The 22,080-nt window shown below is 48.9% G+C and overlaps 1 protein-coding gene across 1 annotated transcript in view; it reads right to left on the bottom strand.

Moving 5' to 3' along the window:
• LOC138301815 (E3 ubiquitin-protein ligase TRIM39-like) overlaps positions 1 to 22,080 on the bottom strand; it is a 91,127-nt gene that overhangs the window by 50,889 nt on the left and 18,158 nt on the right. The window contains exons 3-4 of the mRNA XM_069242314.1: positions 18,636 to 18,866; positions 2,910 to 2,932 (exon numbers count right to left, since the gene is read on the bottom strand). Coding sequence (XP_069098415.1) covers positions 2,910 to 2,932; positions 18,636 to 18,866 — 254 coding nt within the window. The remainder of the gene's footprint in view (positions 1 to 2,909; positions 2,933 to 18,635; positions 18,867 to 22,080) is intronic.

Below are 22,080 nucleotides of genomic sequence, written 5' to 3' on the forward strand. Positions count from 1 at the left end.
ATTGGTTGGTGGGTCTCTGGTGACTGGTGGAGGTCTCTGGGTATCAGAGATCAAACTCTTTGAGGTTGAGGGGCTAAGACGTAAGTTTAGGGGGGAACACCGATCACTGCTAAACTATGCTTTTGTATTACAGATTTTTTAAATCTTATTTTTTTAACCAACATTTGGCAAGGAATCAACCACCACCGCAATGCTTTGTATTTTGTATAACAAGCAGGGTAACGTCAGGTCTCCAATGGATGCTGAAACCAGGAGCAGGTTTCCTATGTGGGCAAAGGCCACCTTCAGTTATTTGGTAAGTGAATCAGATGTTACCTCCGGCTAAGCGTGCATGGAGAAAGCATTGTTAGCGGTACCACATTAAGAAGCATGATGCCTCATTAAGCTCTATCAATAACGAGTTAGCAAGAGTAAACAAGCAGCAAATATGCAAAGGCCACCGCTATGGAACCTGACTTACAGGTTCACAGGTGGAAATGATGCATCGGAAGACCAGGGAGGATGCAGAGGACTAGAGGGAAGTCTCTCAGGACTTGGAGAGGATATTGTGGCTAGAATGGGCGAGCAGTGACCTGGACAGAGGTTTGAGGATGAGGCTTTAAGAGAATGGAGTGCAGGGAAGTCACTGAGGACTTGGAGATGATATACTGGCTAGAATGGGTGGGCAGTGACCTGGACAGAGGTTTGAGGATGAGGCTTTAAGAAGATGGAGTGGAGGGAAGTCACTGAGGACTTGGAGATGATACACTGACTAGTATGGGTGGTCTGTATCCTGGACAGAGGTTTGAGGATGGGGCTTTAAGAAGATGGAGTAGAGGGGAGTCACTGAGGACTTGGAGAGGATATTGTGGCTTGAATGGGTGGGCAGTGACCTGGAGAGAGGTTTGAGGATGAGGCTTTAAGAGGATGGAGTGGAAGGAAGTCACTGAGGACTTGGAGAGGATATTGTGGCTAGAATGGGTGGGCAGTGACCTGTACAAGGGTTTGAGGATGAGGCTTTAAGAGGATGGAGTGGAGGGAAGTCACTAAGGGCTTGGGGATGATATACTGGCTAGAATGGGTGGGCAGTGACCTGGACAGAGGTTTGAGGATGAGGCTTAAAGAGGATGGAGTGCAGGGAAGTCACTGAGGACTTGGAGATGATATACTGGCTAGAATGGGTGGTCTGTATCCTGGACAGAGGTTTGAGGATGAGGCTTTAAGAGGATGGAGTGGAGGGAAGTCACGGAGGACTTGGAGATGATGTGCTGGCTAGAATGGGTGGGCAGTGACCTGGACAGAGATTTGAGGATGAGGCTTTAAGAGGATGGAGTGGAGGGAAGTCACTGAGGACTTGGAGATGGTATACTGGCTAGAATGGGTGGGCAGTGACCTGGACAGAGGTTTGAGGATGAGGCTTTAAGAGGATGGAGTGCAGGGAAGTCACTGAGGACTTGGAGATGATATACTGACTAGAATGGGTGGGCAGTGACCTGTACAAGGGTTTGAGGATGGGGCTTTAACAGGATGGTGTGGAGGGAAGTCACTGAGGACTTGGAGATGATGTGCTGGCTAGAATGGGTGGTCAATGACGTGGACAGAGGTTTGAGGATGAGGCTTTAAGAGGATGGAGTGGAGGGAAGTCACTGAGGACTTGGAGATGATATACTGGCTCGAATGGGTGGGCAGTGACCTGTACAAGGGTTTGAGGATGAGGCTTTAAGAGGATGGAGTGCAGGGAAGTCACTGAGGACTTGGAGATGATGTGCTGGCTAGAATGGGTGGTCAGTGACCTGGACAGATGTTTGAGGATTGAAGTGAGGCATCAAGAGGATGGAGTGGAGGGAAGTCACTGAGGACTTGGAGAGGATATACTGGCTAGTATGGGTGGTCTGTATCCTGGACAGAGGTTTGAGGATGAGACTTTAAGAGGATGGAGTGCAGGGAAGTCACTGAGGACTTGGAGATGATGTGCTGGCTAGAATGGGTGGGCAGTGACCTAGACAGAGGTTTGAGGATGAGGCTTTAAGAGGATGGAGTGGAAGGAAGTCACTGAGGACTTGGAGATGATGTGCTGGCTAGAATGAGTAGTCAATGACGTGGGCAGAGGTTTGAGGATTGAAGTGAGGTGTCAAGAGGTTGGGTCGAGGGAAGTCACTGCAGTGTGGAGGCGCTTTCTTAGGACTAAGAGCAGCTCTGAGGGTTACAGTGAAGGTTACGAGAACTGGACGAGAGCTCCTCGGACAGGAGGAAGCTAACTGGAGAGTGCGGTCTGGACATGGTTTTAATTAACTTACAGTCATATTTGGAGGTACTAAAGAGATGTTTTGAGGATTGGGTTGATAGGAACATTTGAAGGGGTTTTTGGACAACTCCCAATAAAGGAAAACTTGTAGGGTTTTCCTGGAATGCACTGGAGTTTGTTGTGGGCTCAGTGCACTTTTTGTAGTACTTCAAGTAGGTTTACAAGATTTAAAGAAGCTTTACAAAGACAGAAGTTTTATTTTTTAAGCAATAACTAATTTTTTTCAGGACTCAAAAGGAGTTTTCTGAGGGCGCAAGGGAGATTTATCAGGACTCAAGGGGTATTTCAGGGGATTCAGAGGTGTTTTGAGTACACTGTGGAGTTTAATTATGATACAGGGCGATTTTTCTGAAAGTTTCTGAACACAAAATGAAGGGTTTCAAAGAACACATGTATATTTTGAGGATTCTGAGACCAAGAAGAGTCTTGGTACAGTTTAAAGTTTTCTAAAGATTGGAGTTCAGTTTCCACAGGCCTGCAGATAAATATCGAAGGGATAAGATTCTGCTTCGTGTTGTTTTGCAGAAGAGTGAGTTTGTGTGAGCTCAGTACTGTCCTTACACGTTGCAGCAGCCAGACCTGCTCCTTACACACTGAAAGGAGGATAATAATAAACCATCCTTACCTGCTCAGGGTGCTTCCGGCATCCTGCAAAATAGAGAAACAAACAGAGAGAAATCAGTTTCCAGTGAATATTTTATAATATGGCAGTACTTTAGGAGTGAAATGTGTTTTGGTAAATCTAAGATTCATTAATCACTTCCAAATATCTCTGTTTAGAAGACTTCCCCCGACCTGTCACAGTCTGTAATATTCTGAAGTTGGTCACGTGGCACAGAATGCACCGTGGGATCACACGTGGCACAGCACGCACCGTGGGATCACATGACTAAGCACAGTCTGTAATATTCTGAAGTTGACACGTGGCACAGAACGCACCTTGGGATCACATGACTCAGTGCAGTCTGTAATGTTCTGAAGTGGGTCATGTGGTACAGCACAACCGTGAGATCACATAACTAAACACAGTCTGTAATATCCTGAATCAGGTCACATGGCACAGGACGCACCGTGGGATCACATGACTCAGCACAGTCTGTAATATTCTGAACTGGGTCACGTGGCACAGCACGCGCCATGGGATCACATGACTCAGCACAGTCTGCAATATTCTGAAGTGGGTCACGTGGAGCAGCACACACCATGGGATCATATGACTAAGCACCGTCTGTAATGTTCTGAACTGGGTCACGTGTTATAGCACACACCGTGGGGTATGACTCAGCACAGTCTGTAATATTCTGAAGTGGGTCACGTGGTACAGCACACAGTATGGGATCACGTGACTCAGCACAGTCTGTAATATTCTGAAATGGGTCACGTGGTACAGCACACATCGTGGGCTATGACTCAGCACAGTCTGTAATATACTGAAATGGGTCACGTGGTACAGTACACACTGTGGGATCACATGACTCAGCACAGTCTGTAATATTCTGAAATGGGTCATGTGGTACAGCACACAGTGTGGGATCACGTGTCTCAGCACAGTGTGATATTCTGAAGTTGGTATTGTGGAAAAGCACACATTGTGGGATCACATGACTCAGCACACTCTGTGATAGCCTCAACGAGGTCACATGATGCGGCAGAAACCGATATGCTAATTGGGCACAATGACATCACATAATGTCATATTCTGAAAGATGTTAGGTAACACTGCACATTCTGATGCTCTGAATGGGGTCAGGTGACAGATTACATGACACTCTGAACAGGGCCATATGGCACAGCAGTCTCTGATATTATGAATGGGACCTCATGTTCATAGTTTGAAAGGAGGCACGTGCCACAATGTGCCATGTTCTGAATTGGTTCACAAGAACCAAGACAGTCTATTATATTCTGAATGTTGTCAGAGTCTGTGGTAAATGGGTCACATGACACTGCATTGTCTGTTTCTGTTTGTTTTTCATGTTTTTTTGTTTCAGCAGATGAAGTAGTGATATAAATACAAATCCATTTTATGTTGTTATAATTTACCCCAGTATAAACCATCACAGGAGGTAAAACTACATGTACTAACAGCCACCCCCCAAAGACATATTCAGGTAAAGGCAATATACAGCAATTGTAACTCTCCACCCGCTCCCACCCCCCACACCCCTAAGCTTCCACGGAAGGCGCACAGTAACACATAGCTCAATATTGACCACATTGGTAGTTTTCAAATAGCAGTAGTTCATAGTTATGCAACATCTAGTACGACATAGAACTCTAACTTCCCCTCCTCCTGAGTTCATCCATGGCCTTTTGGCTGTGATAAGGAGCGCTCACTCTGTGCACTGATATGCAAGCAGAGTCCGAGTCATCCCTGCCCAACCCACCAGGACTTCCAGAGCCCTTTCATCTTTCCTCGTCCTCCTTAAGGGTTTTTCTTCTGCTCCCGCCCACTCCGCCGTGTCCGTCTCCCAAGATTTCCAGTCTGGGGCTTGGCATGCGGCCAGTGGATTGCCATGCATTGTTTTGATACCGTCAGGCCTAAGAGGGAGTATCGTCTGCTGAGTTTCCTCTATGGGTTCACCTGGAGGTGCCCAAGAGACACCTCTCACCCGTTTGCGGGATCGCCCAATTAGCGGCCTGTCTCAATTGAGCAAGGACCTCTGTCCAAAAACCTTTTACTAGACAGCAGTGCCACCCCATGTGAATAAAATCCAGGAAATCTGCATTGCATCTCTGGTCTCTAGAGGGGAATATTGCATGTAGGAGCCTAGGGGATAGATGGGTCATGTGTATGAAATTATATTGGATTTGTTTAAATCGGGTGCTCACAGCCACATCCCTCACGCCTGCATGTATGTTCACCCAATCCCGTGGAGCTAGGGGGCCCTCAGTGAGACCCTGCAAGGCTTGCAGCCCCGCCATACCCAGCAGGGTGACCAGGTTGTGAGACAGCTCCGGAGCCTCTGGACATTAAGGTCAGAGCTGTCTAGCCGTTGCTGCCACCTTCGCGTACTGTAAAGATTGGCCTGTACCCAGGTGAAACAACTCCTGAGCCTCCTGCCAGGTAATACATCTACCCTCAGGGTGAAGATCTGAAAGCATTATGCAGCCCCCTCCTGCCTTCGGGCCACTGGCATTGTTTGTGCCATCTGCGCAGAAGGGGCGAGGATCCAGATACCCATGTCTGCGGCATAAGGAGCCCTTTTCATCACCTGTACAACTGCCCTACGTACGCGGTCGCAAATGGAGTCGCAGTTACCATCCACTTGAAGTGGATGGTGACCCACTCGCAAACGGGAAGGGGTCCCCATGGGACCCCTTCCCCTTTGTGAATGGAACCCATATTATTTTTTCAGGGCAGGGAGTGGTCCAAGCGACCACTCCCTGCCCTGAAAAATCCGAAACTAAAGGTTTCGGATTTTTTGGAAATGCAGCTCGTTTTCCTGTGAGGAAAACGGGCTGCACTTAAAAAAAAAAAAAAAATGCTTTATTTAAAAGGCAGGTCGCTAACATGGAGGCCTGCTGACGTCAGCAGGCCTCCATGTTAGCGAGTGCCTATACTCGCAATGGGGTCGCAAACTGCGACCCACCTCATAAATATTTATGAGGTGGGTCTTTGCGACCCCATTGCGAGTCGCAGAAGGTGTCTGAGACACCTTTCTGCATACCAAATTGCGACTTGCAATTTGCGAGTCGCACAGACTCGCAAATTGCAAGTCGCAATTTGCTTTTTTCCTACATCTGGCCCCAGATTCCTACGCCGCCTCAGGGGTGGCGTAAGAGTGACATAACAGGATAAATATATTTATTTCTCCCCATTATTCCTCTTTTTATGTGTGCTGCATTGTGCAACATACATAAAAAGAGAAAAAAACACCTCTTGTGATTGATTTTTGCATGAAGGTGTCCATTCCTGCACAAAAACAGTCATCCCCACAATGCAGGCACACTTGCACCATGGTGCATGGGTGCTTGCTTTGGTGATACGCAGCAATTTGTGCACCAGCGCAGGGGTAGAGAACAGAAATGTGCTGTATCTTGCAGATACAGCACATTTGTGACTTTTCTCGGTGGCGCAGGGTGGAGCCGTGAGGCACTTGCTGCCCTGCCCTGTGCCACGGGACTCATAAATGAGGCCCACAGTCTTTATCCTTCAAAACTCTGGGGCTTATTTACAAGCCCCTTGTGCCACTGGTGCGTCACTTTTTCCCATATAAAAAGCAACGCACCAGCGGTGCACGGGACTCAAAAATGAGGCCCACGGTCTCTATCCTTCAAAACTCTGGGGCTTATTTACAAGCCACCTGCGCCACTGGTGCGTCACTTTTTCCAATATAAAAAGTGACGCACCAGCAGTGCACAGGACTTGTAAATGAGGCCCACGATCTCTATCCATCAAAACTCTGGGGCTTATTTACAAGCCCCTTGCGCCACCGGTGCTTCACTTTTTCCCATATAAAAAGTGACGCACCAGCAGCGCACAGGACTTGTAAATGAGGCCCACGATCTCTATCCATCAAACCTCTGGGGCTTATTTACAAGCCCCTTGTGCCACTGGTGCGTCACTTTTTCCAATATAAAAAGTGACGCACCAGCAGCGCACAGGACTTGTAAATGAGGCCCACGATCTCTATCCATCAAAACTCTGGGGCTTATTTACAAGCCCCTTGTGCCATCAGTCCATCACTTTTTCCCATATAAAAAGTGACGCACCGGTGGCGCACGGGACTCGTGAATGAGGCCCAAGATCTCTATCCATCAAAACTCTGGGGCTTATTTACAAGGCCCTTGTGCCATCGGTGCGTCACTTTTTCCCATATAAAAAGCGAGGCACCGGCAGCACACGGGGCTTGTAAATAAGCCCCTCTGATTTTTCTTCTTTTTCGCCACATTTTTACTTGGACCTCTGCTGCGCTGTGAGCCTTCCTAATGAAGTCACACCCACCCCAAGCTCTGGTAAAATTGTACTGTGAACTGCACCTGTAGTGCATGGCTTTTAGTGTAAGGGTGCTGCCCTTGGATAGATAGGCTAAGGGGATCTGAGTAGGTTGCTAAGGACAAGTTATATGATTAAGGTGGACATGTATGGAGAGAGTGAGTGCACAATGCATGTTGCGTGTGTGGATTAGGGTGAGAGCGAAGCGTGTCTGTTGTGCTCTAAAATATGCAGGCCAGACTCCATTTTGGATGTCCCATGTGTGGATGGTACATAAGATGGAGAATGGACAGTGCCTGCCCCAGAGTGACCTGGATTGTGGAAACATTCCTGAAGTCCTTCGAAGTGGACGAGTTTCCTATGAAAGGAATAAGGGACACAGATGATTCTTTAAAGCAACAACCCCAGCCTGTTTCCTGCTCCATTTGTTAAAGAGGAGTTAAGGCAGAGAGTTTTGTGGAGCAGCTGAGGAGGAAGGCCTCTCTCTCTCTTGAGCCTTTGTCTCAGATTCCCTCTCACAGCACACCCAGGTCCATCCCTTCTTCCAAACTTGAGTTTAAAAAACTTTACCCTGACCAGTCTGTTCCAATATATAAAATGTCAGAACCCGTCTAAAACCAGCTCCAGAGATGTATCTCTGGAATACACATCCATGTCTGCAAAACTAGGATAAATAGTGACCAGAAACTCAGGTCAGTGGCCAAGTGTCCCTTTGACCACAGTGAAGAACCACAATGAGTTGCTTGGAGAGAAATACTTGAGGCCCAGAGCCAGGTTCAGTGATTGCCGGCTTCCACCCCAGGTCGGGACAACCTGGACAGGAGCCCTGCGAGAGAGCAGTGGCTCCTTAGAGAATGGAGGAGCTGCCTGTGGGAGTGAGGTAACTGTTGAACTGCACTCTCCAGGGGAGGCGGCTGCCTTCTGAAGTCATCAGCGCAAATGTCTGATGAATAAGGCGTTGTGCAATGAACTTGGGCCCATCTTGCAGCAAGAGTCCAATGCAATGAGCAAAGGGGCATTCGGAGAGTGCCCTGCAGCAGGAGGTACGAGCAGAAGGGCAGTAGAAGTGTGCCCTGAAGGAGGATGAGGTACAAACATAAGAGGTACTAGAAGAGTGTTCTGAAGGAGGATGAGGTATGAACAGAAGAGGTACTAGAAGAGTGCCCTGAGGAAGGATGAGGTACAAACAGAAGAGTTACTATAAGAGTGTCCTGAAGGAGGATGAGGTACAAACAGAAGAGGTACTAGAAGAGTGTCCTGAAGGAGCATGAGGTATGAACAGAAGAGGTACTAGAAGAGTGCCCCTGAAGGAGGATGAGGTACGAACAGAAGAGGTACTAGAAGAGTGCTGTGAGGAAGGATGAGGTACGAACAGAAGAGGTACTAGAAGAGTGTCCTGAAGGAGGATGAGGTACGAACAGAAGAGGTACTAGAAGAGTGCCCTGTAGGAGGAGGTACAAGCAGAAGAGGTACTAGAAGAGTGCCCTGAGGAAGGATGAGGTACGAACAGAAGAGGTACTAGAAGAGTGCCCTGAAGTAGTATGAGGTTCGAACAGAAGAGGTACTAGAAGAGTGCCCTGAAGGAGGATGAGGTACAAACAGAAGAGGTACAAGAAGAGTGCCCTGAAGGAGGATGAGGTACGAACAGAAGCGGTATTAGAAGTGTGCTCTGATGGAGGATGAGGTACGAACAGAAGAGGTACAAGAAGAGTGCCCTGAAGGAGGATGAGGTACGAACAGGAGGGGTACTAGAAGAATTCCCTATAGGAGGAAGAGGTACGAACAAAAGGGGTACCAGAAGAGTGCCCTGCAGGAGGTGGTACGTGCAGAAGGTGTACTCTAAGAGGGCCTGACAGCAAGAGGTATGAGCAGAATGTTAATCGAAGAGGGCCCTGCAAGACAAGTTACGAACGGGAGAGGTAGTAGAAGTGTTCACTGTAGGAGGAGGTATGAGCAGAAGAGGTACGAGATGAGTGCCCTGAAGGAGCATGAGGTATGAACAGAAGGGCAGTAGAAGAATGCCCTGAAGGAGGACGAGGTACGAACAGAAGAGGTACTATCAGAGTGCCCTGCAGGAGGAGGTACAAGCAGAAGGGGTACCAGAAGTGTGCCCTACAGGAGGAGGTACGGGCATAAGGAGTACTAGACCTGCTGCAGGAGGTATGAGCAGAAGAGGTACTTAAAGAGTGCCCTGAAGGAGGATGAGGTATGAGCAGAAGAGGTACTAGAAGAGGGCCCTGATGAGGGAGGTACGAGCCAAAGGGGCACTAGAAGAGGGCACTGCAGGATGAGGTATGAATGGAAGAGGTACTAGAGGAGTGCCCCGAAGAAGGGTGAGGTACGAACGGAAGAGGTATCAGGAGGTATGAGCAGAAGGGGTACTAGAAGAGGGTCCTACAGGAGAAGGTACAGACAGAAGAGGTACTAGAAGTGTTCACTGCAGGAGAAGATATGAGCAGAAGAGGTACTACAAGAGTGCCCTGCAGGAGGAGGTATAAGCAGAAGAAGAAGTAGAAGAGTGCCCTGCAGGAGGAGGTACGAACAGAAGAGGTACCAGAAGTGTGCATTAAAGTAGGCGGTATGAGCAGAAGTGGTACTAGAAAAGTGCCCTGAAAGAGGATGTGGTACGGACAGAAGGGGTACTAGAAGGGTGCCCTGCAGGACGAGGTACAAGCAGAAGAGTTACTAGAAGAGTGCCCTGAAGGAGAATGAGGTACGAACAGAAGGGTTACTTTAAGAGTGCCCTGAAGGAGGATGAGGTACGTACAGAAGGGTTACTAGCCGAGGGCCCTGAAGGAGGGTGAGGTACGAGCAGAAGGGGTACCAGAAGAGGGCCCTGAAGGACAAGGTACAAATGGAAGAGGTTCTAGAAGTGTTCACTGCAGGAAGAGGTATGAGCAGAAAGGGTAGTAGAAGAGTGCGCTACAGGAGGAGGTACGAACAGAAGGGGTACTAGAAGTGTTCACTGCATCAGGAGGTACGAGCAGAAGGGGTGCTAGAAGAGTGCCCTGAAGGAGGATGAGGTACAAACAGAAGGGGTACTAGAAGAGTGCCCTGCAGGAGGAGGTAGAACCAGAAGGGGTATTAGAAGAGTGTCCTGCAGGAGGTGGTACGGGCGGAAGAGGTACCAGAAGTGTGTATTGCAGGAGGAGGTACGAGCAGAAGAGGTACTAGAAGAGTGTCCTGAAGGAGGAAGAGGTGAGAACAGAAGAGGTACTAGAACAGCGCCCTGCAGGAGGAGGTACGAACGGAAGAGTTACCAGAAGTGTGTATTGCAGGAAGAGGTACGGGCAGAAGAGGTACTAGAAGAGTGTCCTGAAGGAGGATGAGGTGTGAACAAAAGAGGTACTAGAAGAGGGACCTGCTGCAGGAGGTACAAGCCGAAGGGGCACTAGAAGAGGGCACTGCAGGACAATGTATGAACGGAAGAGGTACTAGAATTGTTCATTGCAGGAGGAGGTATGAACAGAAGAGTTACTTTAAGAGTGCTCTGAAGGAGGATGAGGTACGAACAGAAGGGTTACTAGCCGAGGGCCCTGAAGGAGGGTGAGGTACGAGCAGGAGGGGTACTAGAAGAGGGCCCTGAAGGACAAGATACAAATGGAAGAGGTTCTATAAGTGTTCACTGCAGGAAGAGGTATGAGCAGAAAGGGTAGTAGAAGAGTGCGCTACAGGAGGAGGTACGAACACAAGGGGTACTAGAAGTGTTCACTGCATCAGGAGGTATGAACAGAAGGGGTACTAGAAGAGTGCCCTGAAGGAGGATGAGGTACAAACAGGAGGGGTACTAGAAGAGTGCCCTGCAGGAGGAGGTACGAGCAGAAGAGGTACTAGAAGAGTGCCCAGCAGGAGGATGTTTGAGCAGAAGAGGTACCAGAAGTGTGCATTGCAGGAGGAGGTATGAGCAGAAGAGGTACTAGAAGAGTGCCCTGAAAGGGGGTGAGGTTCGAACAGAAGGGATACTAGAAGAATGCCATGCAGGACGAGGTACGAGCAGAAGAGGGCCCTGAAGGAGGATGAGGTAATAGAAGAGGGCCCTGCTGAGGGAGGTACGAGCCAAAGGGACACTAGAAGAGGGCACTGCAGGACGAGGTATGAACGGAAGAGGTACTAGAAGTGTTAATTGAAGGAGGAGGTATAAACAGAAGAGGTACTAAAGAGTTCCCTGTGGAGGATGAGGTATGTGAAGGGGTGCTAGAAGAGTGCTCTGCAGGAGGAGGTACGGGCAGAAGGGGTACTAGAAGAGTGTCCTGCAGGAGGAGGTATGAACAGAAGAGTTACTAGAAGTGTTCACTACAGGTGGAGGTATGAGCAGAAGAGGTACTAGAAGAGTGCTCTGAAGGAGGGTGAGATACAAACAGAAGGGGTACTAGCAGAGTGCCCTACAGGAGGAGGTATGAGCAGACGAGGTACTAGAGGAGGGCCCTGCAGGAGGAAATATGAGCAGAAGCCGTACTTGAAAAGTCTGCTGCAGGAGGAAGAAGTACAAGCAGAAGTGATACTAGAAGAGTGACCTGAGCAGGAGGTATGAGCAGAAGGAGTATTCAAACAGTGCCCTGAAGGAGGAAGCCATCTTGGAAAGGTGATCACCGCCACCCAGGAAGAACAAGGAACTGTTGTAGGAGGCTGGCCTGGCTTATAGTGGGTACCTGATGGTACTTACACCTTGTGCCAGGTCCAGTTATCCCTTATTAGTAGATTAGTAGTGTTATAGCAGCTTAGGCTGATAGAGGTAGCTATAGCAGAGCAGCTTAGGCTGAACTAGAAGACATGCAAAGCTCCTACTATACAACTTATATCATATAGTTCAATATCATAAGAAACACAATACTTAGAGTTACTAAAAATAAAGGTACTTTATTTTAGTGACAATGTGCCAAAAATATCTCAGAGGATATAGGGGGTTATTCCAACTTTGGAGGAGTGTTAATCCGTCCCAAAAGTGACGGTAAAGTGACGGATATACCACCAGCCGTATTACGAGTTCCATAGGATATAATGGACTCGTAATACGGCTGGTGGTAAATCCGTCACTTTTCCGTCACTTTTGGGACGGATTAACACCTCCTCCAAAGTTGGAATAACCCCCATAGTCCCTTAGGAGATAAGTAAAATACACAAAATATACACACAAACCAAAATCAGGTAAGTAAACAGTCAGAAAACTAGTGCAAACACTGTAGAATACAATAGGAAGCAATAGGCCTAGGGGCAACACAAACCATATACTCCAAAAGTGGAATGCGAACCACAAATGGACCCCAGGCCTAGTGCAATGTATAGAGGGTCGCTGCGAGTGTAAGAAAACACTAAGGATGTCCAAGATACCTGTAGGAAGGTAGCCTCTTTCTAGCCTTGTTACCCCCACTTTTGGCCTGTTTGTGAGTATATGTCAGGGTGTTTTCACTGTCTCACTGGGATCCTGCTAGCAAGGGCCCAGTGCTCTTAGTGAAAACCCTATGTTGTCAGTGTGGTTGTTATGTGTCACTGGGATCCTGCTAGCCAGGACCGCAGCGCTCATATGTTTGTGGCCTGTATGTGTTCTCTGTGTGGTGCCTAACTGTATCACTGAGGCTCTGCTAACCAGAACCTCAGTGTTTATGCTCTCTCTGCTTTCTAAATTTGTCACTGCTGGCTAGTGACTAAATTTACCAATTCTCATTGGCACACTGGTACACCCATATAATTCCCTTGTATATGGTACTTAGGTACCCAGCGTATTGGGGTTCCAGGAGATCCCTATGGGCTGCAGCATTTCTTTTGCCACCCATAGGGAGCTCTGACAATTCTTACACAGGCCTGCCAGTGTAGCCTGCCTGAAATAACGTCCACGTTATTTCACAGCCATTTACCACTCCACTTAAGTAACTTATAAGTCACCTATATGTCTAGCCTTCACCTGGTGAAGGTTGGGTGCAAAGTTACTTAGTGTGAGGGCACCCTGGCACTATCCAAGGTGCCCCTACATCATTCAGGGCAAATTCCCCGGACTTTGTGAGTGCGGGGACACCATTACACGTGTGCAATATACATAGGTCACTACCTATGTATAGCGTCACAATGGTAACTCCGAATATGGCCATGTAACATGTCTAAGATCATGGAATTGACACCCCAATACCATTCTGGTATTGGGGTGACAATTCCATGATACCCTGGGTCTCTAGCACAGAACACGGGTATTGCCAAACTGCCTTTCCGGGGTTTCCACTGCAGCTGCTGCCAACCCCTCAGACAGGATTCTGCCCTCCTGGGGTCCAGGCAGCCCTGGCCCAGGAAGGAAGAACAAAGGATTTCCTCTGAGGGAGGGTGTTACACCCTCTCCCTTTGGAAATAGGTGTGAAGGGGTGGGGAGGAGTAGCCTCCCCCAGCCTCTGGAAATGCTTTGATGGGCACAGATGGTGCCCATATCTGCATAAGCCAGTCTACACCGGTTCAGGGATCCCTCAGCCCTGCTCTGGCACAAAACTGGACAAAGGAAAGGGGAGTGATCACTCCCCTGAACTGCACCTCCCAGGGGAGGTGCCCAGAGCTCCTACAGTGTGTCCCAGACCTCTACCACCTTGGAAACAGAGGTTTTGGGGGCACACTGGACTGCTGTGAGTGGCCAGTGCCAGCAGGTGACATCAGAGACCCCCTCTGATAGGCTCTTACCTCTCTTGGTAGCAAATCCTCCTTTCTTGATAACCAAACCTCCTTTTCTGGCTATTTAGGGTCTCTCCTCTGGGGAATTCTTCAGATAACGATTGCAAGAGCTCACCAGAGTTCCTCTGCACTTCCCCCTTCAACTTCTGGCAAGGATCGACTGCTGACTGCTCCAGGACGCCTGCAAAACTGCAACAAAGTAGCAAGACGACTACCAGCAACAATGTAGCGCCTCATCCTGCTGGCTTTCTCAACTGTTTCCTGGTGGTGCATGCTCTGGGGGTCACCTGCCTTCACCCTGCACTGGCAGCCAAGAAGAAATCTACTGTGGGTCGACGGACTCTTCCCCCTGCTAACGCCGGCACCAAAAGACTGCATCACCGGTCCTCTGGGTCCCCTCTCATCCTGATGAGCGTGGTCCCTGGAACACAGGAACTCTATCCAAGTGTCTCCCACAGTCCAGCGATTCTTCAGTCCAAGTTTGGTGGAGCAAGTCCTTGCCTCCACACGATAGACTGCAAACCTGTGTACTGTGTGATTTGCTGATGCTCCGGCTCCTTGCACTCTTACAGGATTTCCTTCGTGCACAGCCTAGTGTGGGTCCCCAGCACTCTGTCCTGCAGTGCTCAACCCTCTGAGTTGGCCTCCGGCGTCGTGGAACCCTCCTTTGTGACTCTGAGCCAGCTCCGGTTCACAAATCTTCTAAGTGCCTGTTCGGGTACTTTTGTGGGTGCTGCCTGCTTCTGCGGGGGCTCTCTGAGTTGCTGAGCACCCCCTCTGTCTCCTCCTCCAAGGGGCGACATCCTGGTCCTTCCAGGTCCCCAGCAGCACCCAAAAACCTCTACTGCGACCCTTGCAGCTAGAAAGGCTTGTTTGCAGTATTTCTGTGTGGGAACACTTCTGCAACCTTCATCGCGATGTGGGACATCTTCCATCTAAAGGAGAAGTTCCTAGTCCTCTTCGTCGTTTCAAAATTCCAAGCTTCTTCCATCCGGAGGCAGCTTCCTTTCACCTTCATCTGGGGTTTTATGGGCTCCTGCCCCCCCGGACACTATCGCGAGTCTTGGACTTGGTCCCCTTGCCTTGCAGGTCCTCAGGTCCAGGAATCCGTCTTCAGTGCTTTGCTGGTGTTTGTGGTTCTTGCAGAATCCCCCTATCACGATTATTGTGTCCTTTTGGGGTAGTAGGTGTACTTTACTCCTACTTTTCAGGGTCTTGGGGTCGGGTATCTTGGACATCCTGGCTGTTTTCTTACAGTCCCAGCGACCCTCTACAAGCTCCCATAGGTCTGGGGTCCATTCGTGATTCACATTCCACTTTTGGAGTATATGGTTTGTGTTGCCCCTAGACCTATGTTTGCCTATTGCAACCTATTGTAATTCTACACTGTTTGCATTACTTTTCTGACTCTTACTTACCTGTTTTGGGTTTGTGTACATATAACTTGAGTATATTACTTACCTTCTTACTGATGGTACTCACTGAGATACTTGTGGCATATTGTCATAAAAATAAAGTACCTTTATTTTTAGTAACTCTGAGTATTGTGTTTTCTTATGATATTGTGCATATGATAAAAGTGGTATAGTAGGAGCTTTGCATGTCTCCTAGTTCAGCCTAAGCTGCTTTGCCATAGCTACCTTCTATCAGCCTAAGCTGCTAGAAACACCTCTATTCTACTAATAAGGGATAACTGGACCTGGCACAGGGTGTAAGTACCACAGGGTACCCACTATAAGCCAGGCCAGCCTCCTACAATACGCCACCCCAAGACCCTGAAAAGTAGGAGTAAAGTTACCCTACTTCCACAGAAACACACTAAGTCGTGATAGGGGATTCTGCAAAGGCAACAACTGACTGCAAAGCACTAAAGACGGATTCCTGGACCTGAGGACCTGTAAGGGAAGGGGACCAAGACAAAGAGTCACACAAGTGTCCAGGGGGGGCTGGAGCCCACTAAACCCCAGATGAAGGTGCAAAAGGGCTGCCTCCGGGTGGAAGAAGCTGAAGATTCTGCAACAACGGAAGATGCCAGGAACGTCTCCTTTACACACAAGATGTCCCACGGTGTGCTGGAGGATGCAGAGTTGATTTCACGCAGAAAGACCACAAACAGGCTTTGCTAGCTGCAGATGTTGCAGTTGAAGAAAATGGGTGCTGCCCGGGCCCAGGAAGGACCAGGAGGTCGCCTCTTGGAGGAGGAGACAGAGGGGGCACTCAGCAGCACAAAGAGCCCATGCAGAAGCAGGCTGCACCTGCAGAAGTACTTGAACAGGTGTTCACAAAATCTGAGCACAGCTGTTGTCTCAACACTACAAAAGAGGGTCCCACGAAGTTGGTGGTCAACTCAGCGAGTTGAGCAGTGCAGGACGGAGTGCTGGGGACCTGGGCTATGCTGTGCACAAAGGATTTTTTGCCAAAGTGCTCAGAAGCCCTAGCAGCTGCAGCTCACGCAGTACACAGATTTACTGTCTGGCTTGGGGAGGCAAGGACTTACCTCCACCAAATTTGGACAGAAGGACCACTGGACTGTCGGGGTCACTGGGATCCAGCTCCTGTGTTCCCGGGACCATGTTCGTCGAAATGAGAGGGGACCCAGAGGACCGGTGATGCAGAAGTTTGGTGCCTGCGTTAGCAGGGGGAAGAGTCCGTCGACCCACGGGAGATTTCTTCTTGGCTTCCAATGCAGGTTGAAGGCAGACAGCCCTCAGAGCATGCATCACCAGGAAACAGTCGAGAAAGCCATCAGGATTAGGCGCTACAATGTTGCTGGTAGTCATCTTGCTACTTTGTTGCAGTTTTGCAGGCGTCCTGGAGCAGTCAGCGGTCGATCCTTGGCAGAAGTCGAAGAGGGAGATGCAGAGGAATTCTGGCGAGCTCTTGCATTCGTTATCTGAAGAGAAACCCAGAGGAGAGACCCTAAATAGCCCTCAGAGGAGGATTGGCCACCTAGCCAGGTAAGCATCTATCAGGAGGGGTCTCTGACGTCACCTGCTGGCACTGGCCACTCAGAGGCCTCCATTGTGCCCTCACAGCTCTGCATTCAAGATGGCAGAGGTCTGGGACACCCTGGACGAGCTCTGGGCACCACCCCTGGGGTGGTGATGGACAGGAGAGTGGTCACGCCCCTTTCCTTTGTCCAGTTTCATGCCAGAGCAGGGGCTGGGGGATCCCTGAACCGGTGTAGAGTAGCTTATGCAAGGAGGGCACCATCTGTGCCCTTCAAAGCATTTCCAGAGGCTGGGGGAGGCTGCTTCTCCCCAGCCCTTAACACCTATTTCTAAAGGGAGAGGGTGTAACACCCTCTCCCAGAGGAAATCCTTTGTTCTGCCTTCCTGGGACTGGGCTGGAACCCAGGAGGGCACAAGCCTGTCTGTGGGTTGGCAGCAGCGGTAGCTGCAGACAAAACCCCAGAGAGCTGGTTTGGCAGTACCCGGGGTCCATGCTGGAGCCCCGGGGATGCATGGGATTGGCACCCCAATACCAGATTTGGCATGGGGGGGGCAATTCCATGATCTTAGACATGTTACTTTGCCATATTCGGAGTTACCATTGTGAAGCTACTGATAGGTATTGACCTATATGTATTGCACGTGTGTAATGGTGTCCCCGCACTCACAAAGTCTGGGGAAATTGCCTTGAACAATGTGGGGGCACCTTGGCTAGTGCCAGAGTGCCCTCACACTTAGTAACTTTGCACCTAACCTTCAATAGGTGAGGGTTAGACATATAGGTGACTTATAAGTTACTTAAGTGCAGTGTAAAATGGCTGTGAAATAACATGGATGTTATTTCACTCAGGCTGCAGTGACAGTCCTGTGTAAGAATTGTCTGAGCTCCCAATTGGTCAAAAGAAATGCTGCAGCCCATAGGGATCTCCTGGAACCCCAATACCCTGGGTACCTAGGTACCATATACTATGGAATTATAAGGGTGTTCCAGTGTGCCAATCAGAATTGGTGAAAATGGTCACTAGCCTGAAGTGACAATTCTAAAAGCAGAGAGAGCATAAACACTGAGGTTCTGGTTAGAAGAGCCTCAGTGATACAGTTAGGCACCACACAGGGGACACATATAGGCCACAAACTATGAACACTGGTGTCCTGGCTTGCAGGATCCCAGTGAGACAGTAAAAACACCCTGACATATACTCACAAACAGAAAGAGGCTTTCTTCCTACAACTGTGACCCACCCAATCACAGGAGCTTCTCTGCAGAGTTGAAGGCTCCACAACCAGTGCAGCCTAGGTGACGTTATGGACGTTGGAAGGATCTACTGATGTGGAACGTGCGTCACTACCCTTTGAACACCGCAAGGGACTGTGGCACCTCCAGCAACCACCCTGTGTGGCAACAAAGAGTCAAAAGTATGCATCAGAATGCCCTACAGCAGGGTGCAATCCCTGGCATTTGTATCTCAGGAGAGAAAAGGCAGGTGCCCAGGAGGAGTAGGGCAGATGCCTAAAACCGTCCTCCACATTCCTACCTTTCTTAAGGAAAGCTGGGCCCTCTGTACAGAATCATTAATGGTTGCCAGGCATCCTGGTACTCAAAGAAAGTACCTCGGAGTACTGACATGGAATATCTTAAGTGTGGTTATTGTTTCTTTGTTTCCTGGGGGAAGACTTATTGTTAATATCACATTCCTGTAAAGAAGCTGTGTGCCTGCAGAGGGCAGGCTCCCTGTGCATTGACCCCATCAGGAGATCATGCTCGTTATGCTCAAGCTCTTACTTATTGTGCAGTATTTACCGAACAGTGTCTCACCTTCAGGAGCTCCCACGCAGGCGCCTCACACATCTTTTCTATTTCCATTATCAGGGCACTGAGAGAGGTGATTTCACTGGACAATTTGGCGACATTGGAACTTTCTATCATGGTAAGTTTCTTCTCCATCTCCTCCAACCTCCTGTGTTGTATCTGCTCATTTTCTTTCAGCAGCCGCCTCAGTTTTTCAAACTCAGATTCAATGTTCTGCTTCTCACTCCTTAACGTGTTCTGTCAGAAGCAAAGATAAGTTACTTAGGTATTAAAAAGCTTTACTAAAGCCATTTGTAGGTTGGGAGGTTTGCGACCGGGAGGTTTGAGGGAGTAAACTCTCATGCTTTTCTTCGACTCTGATCTGCAATCTCTTACTTCCTTCTGTTCTACAGTCTCCCATTCTTCTAACACTCCCCCCCAGCTCCCCTCAGACACCTCACGAACCACGGGGGTCAGAATTTGTAAAGCTGCAGTGAAGCTCGATCCATGGAGAAAGTACAAAGAAGAGAACCCACCTCAGGCAGAGAGAGTCAAAGACCCGGAGACAGGCTGAGTGGAGAAAGTGGCTGAAGTCAAAGATGAGTGTGTTTGACGCGCGAGAATGTAAATGAGGTGAGGACAGAAACTTTCACTGCTTGGAGGGAAGACAGGGGAGTTGAGAGGTGGGGGACAACCCCATGTTCCCAGGTCACTGGATGTGGACAGAAGACATTTCCCAAATATGACCCTCATTTAGAGTGATGGGGAATTACTGGTCTGGTAATTTCACGTTTAAGATTGCACAGGATGTATGGATATTCTGCTGTGCAATGGAGAATTGCCATATAAGTGAAAGTTACTGCACTAGTTCCTGTAGGTAGTTCTCAAACTCCTATAGCGATGGAAAATAAGGCTGGTTGGAAAGGCCTTGTCCTGTCCTGGGGTTTGTGGGTGTGAGTTTTCAGGTGAGGGATATGTCTTACTCTAACTTGGAATAGGCGGCGTGGTTTATCAGGTGAGGTATGCCTCCCATCAGCCTGATATAAGAGGGTGTCAGCTGTTGAAAGATGTGTATCTCATCCTATCTTGGATTAGGAAGATGTGGTTAATCAAGTGAGGCAAGTCTCATCCTATCTTGAAATAGGAGGGTGAGTTATCAGGTGGGTATTTCTCACCCCAGCCTGGAATAAGAGGGAGTGAGTTAACAGGTGAGGTATGTCTCGCCATATCTTGAAATAGAAGGCGTGGTTTATCAGTTGAGGTACGTCTCACCCTATCCTGGAATAGGAGGGTGTGAATTATCAGGTGAGGTATGTCACATTTCACCCTGGAATAGTACGGTGTGAGTTATCAAAAAAGGGATGCCTCATCCAAGTCCGAAACAGAAGGGTCTGAGTTATCAGTAGAGATAGGTCTCACCCTATCATGGAATATGAGGGTTTTAGTTATCGGTGAGGTACGTTTAACCCTAACTTGGAATAGGAAGGCATGGTTTATCAGTTGAGGTATGTCTCACCCTGTCATGGAATATGAGGGAATGAGTTATCAGGTGAGGTACGTTTAACCCTAACTTGGAATAGGTGGAGTGGTTTATCAGTTGAGGTATGTCTCACCCTATCCTGGAATGGCAGGGTGTGAATTATCAGAAAACATATCTCACCTGTGTCCTGAATAGGAGGGTTTGAGCTATCAGATAATGCGTGTCTCACCCTAGCTTGGAATAGAAAGGTGAGGATTACTAGGTCAGGTATGTCTCACCCAGCGTGTAACAGGAGGGTTTCAGTTACTGAGAGAGGTAAGTCTCTCTCTAGCGTCATCAAGATGATCTGGACTTAGAAATTCTGTGGAGACAGTTATGTCTCCAGTCCTGGTGGAGGGTAGTGTTTCTGTGTTATGTCACCTGTCCTGGTGGAGGGTAGTGTTCCTGTGTTATGTCACCTGTCCTGGTAGAGGGCTGTGTTCCTGTATTATGCCACCTGTCCTGATAGAGGGCTGTGTTTTTGTGTTATGTCACTTGTTCTGGTGGAGGGTTGCGTTCCTGTGTTATGTCTCCAGTCCTGGTAGAAGGTTGTGTTCCTGTGTTATGTCACTTGTCCTGATAGAGGGTTGTGTTCCTGTGTTATGTCACTTGTCCTGGCAAAGGGCTGTGTTCCTGTGTTATGTCACTAGTCCTGGTAGAGGGTTGTGTTACTGTGTTATGTCACTTGTTCTGGTAGAGGGCGGTGTTCCTGTGTTATGTCACTAGTCCTGGTAGAGGGTTGTGTTCCTGTGTTATTTCACTTGTTCTGGTAGAAGGTTGTGTTCCTGTGTTATGTCACTTGTTCTGGTAGGGGGCTGTGTTCCTGTGTTATGTCACTTGTCCTGGTAGAGGGCTGTGTTCCTGTGTTATGTCACTAGTCCTGGTAGAGGGTTGTATTCCTGTGTTAAGCCACTTGCCCTGATACAGGGTTATGTTCCTGTGTTATGCCACTGGGAGAGGGTTGTGCTTCTGTGTTATGTCACTAGTCCTGGTAGAGTGTTGTGTTCCTGTGTTATGTCACTTGTCCTCGTAGAGGGCTGTGTCCTGTGTTATGCCTCTTGTCCTCGTAGAGGGTTGTGTTCCTGTGTTATATCCCTTGTCCTGGTACAGGGTTGTTTTCCTGTGTTATGTCACTTGTCCTGGTAGAGGGTGTGTTCCTGTGTTATGTCACTTGTTCTGGTAGAGGGTTGTGTTCCTGTGTTATGTCACTTGTCCTGGTGGAGGGCTGTGTTCCTGTGTTATGTCACCTGTCCTGATAAAGGGATGTGTTTCTGTGTTACAGTGGCGGCTGGCAGCTTTAGGAAGGAGGGGGGCGGGGCGAGGCACACACACACACACATTCTTTCACACACAGTCACGCACGCACGCACGCACCTCATTAACAACACTCATACCATTCAAACATGCACCCACGCACCAAGCATTCATTTTAAAACATCACACACACTGGGTGGTGCTTTCCTCATCACCTAGGGGAGGGCCTCGAGGCACCTTTGCTGGGTGGAGGAGGTCACGCTCATAGGAGCTGTGACCTCCTCAGCCCAGCAAAGTTCAGCTCAGGCAGCCAGAAGTCTGCACAAATCACGCATGTCTGCTCCTGGCTGCCTGTCCTGAACATGAAGAGTGTCTGTCAGGTTGAGCTTTGTTCAGCCTGACAGACACTCTTCATGAGGGGCAAAAGGTGGGGGGGCGTGGCCCCTCCGCCCTAAAGGACGGGCCGCCACTGCTGTGTTATGTCACCTGTCCTGGTAGAGGGCTGAGTTCCTCTGTTATGTCACTTGTCCTGGTAGAGGGGATGTGTTCCTGTGTTATGTCACTTGTCCTGGTAGAGGGATGTGTTCCTGTGTTATGTCACTTGTCTGGGTAGAGGCTGTGTTCCTATGTTATGTCACTTGTCTGGGTAGAGGATGTGTTCCTCTGTTATGTCACTTGTCCTGGTAGAGGGATGTGTTC

Source organism: Pleurodeles waltl, chromosome 6, assembly GCF_031143425.1.
Source record: "Pleurodeles waltl isolate 20211129_DDA chromosome 6, aPleWal1.hap1.20221129, whole genome shotgun sequence".
NCBI classification, from domain to species: Eukaryota; Metazoa; Chordata; class Amphibia; order Caudata; family Salamandridae; genus Pleurodeles; species Pleurodeles waltl.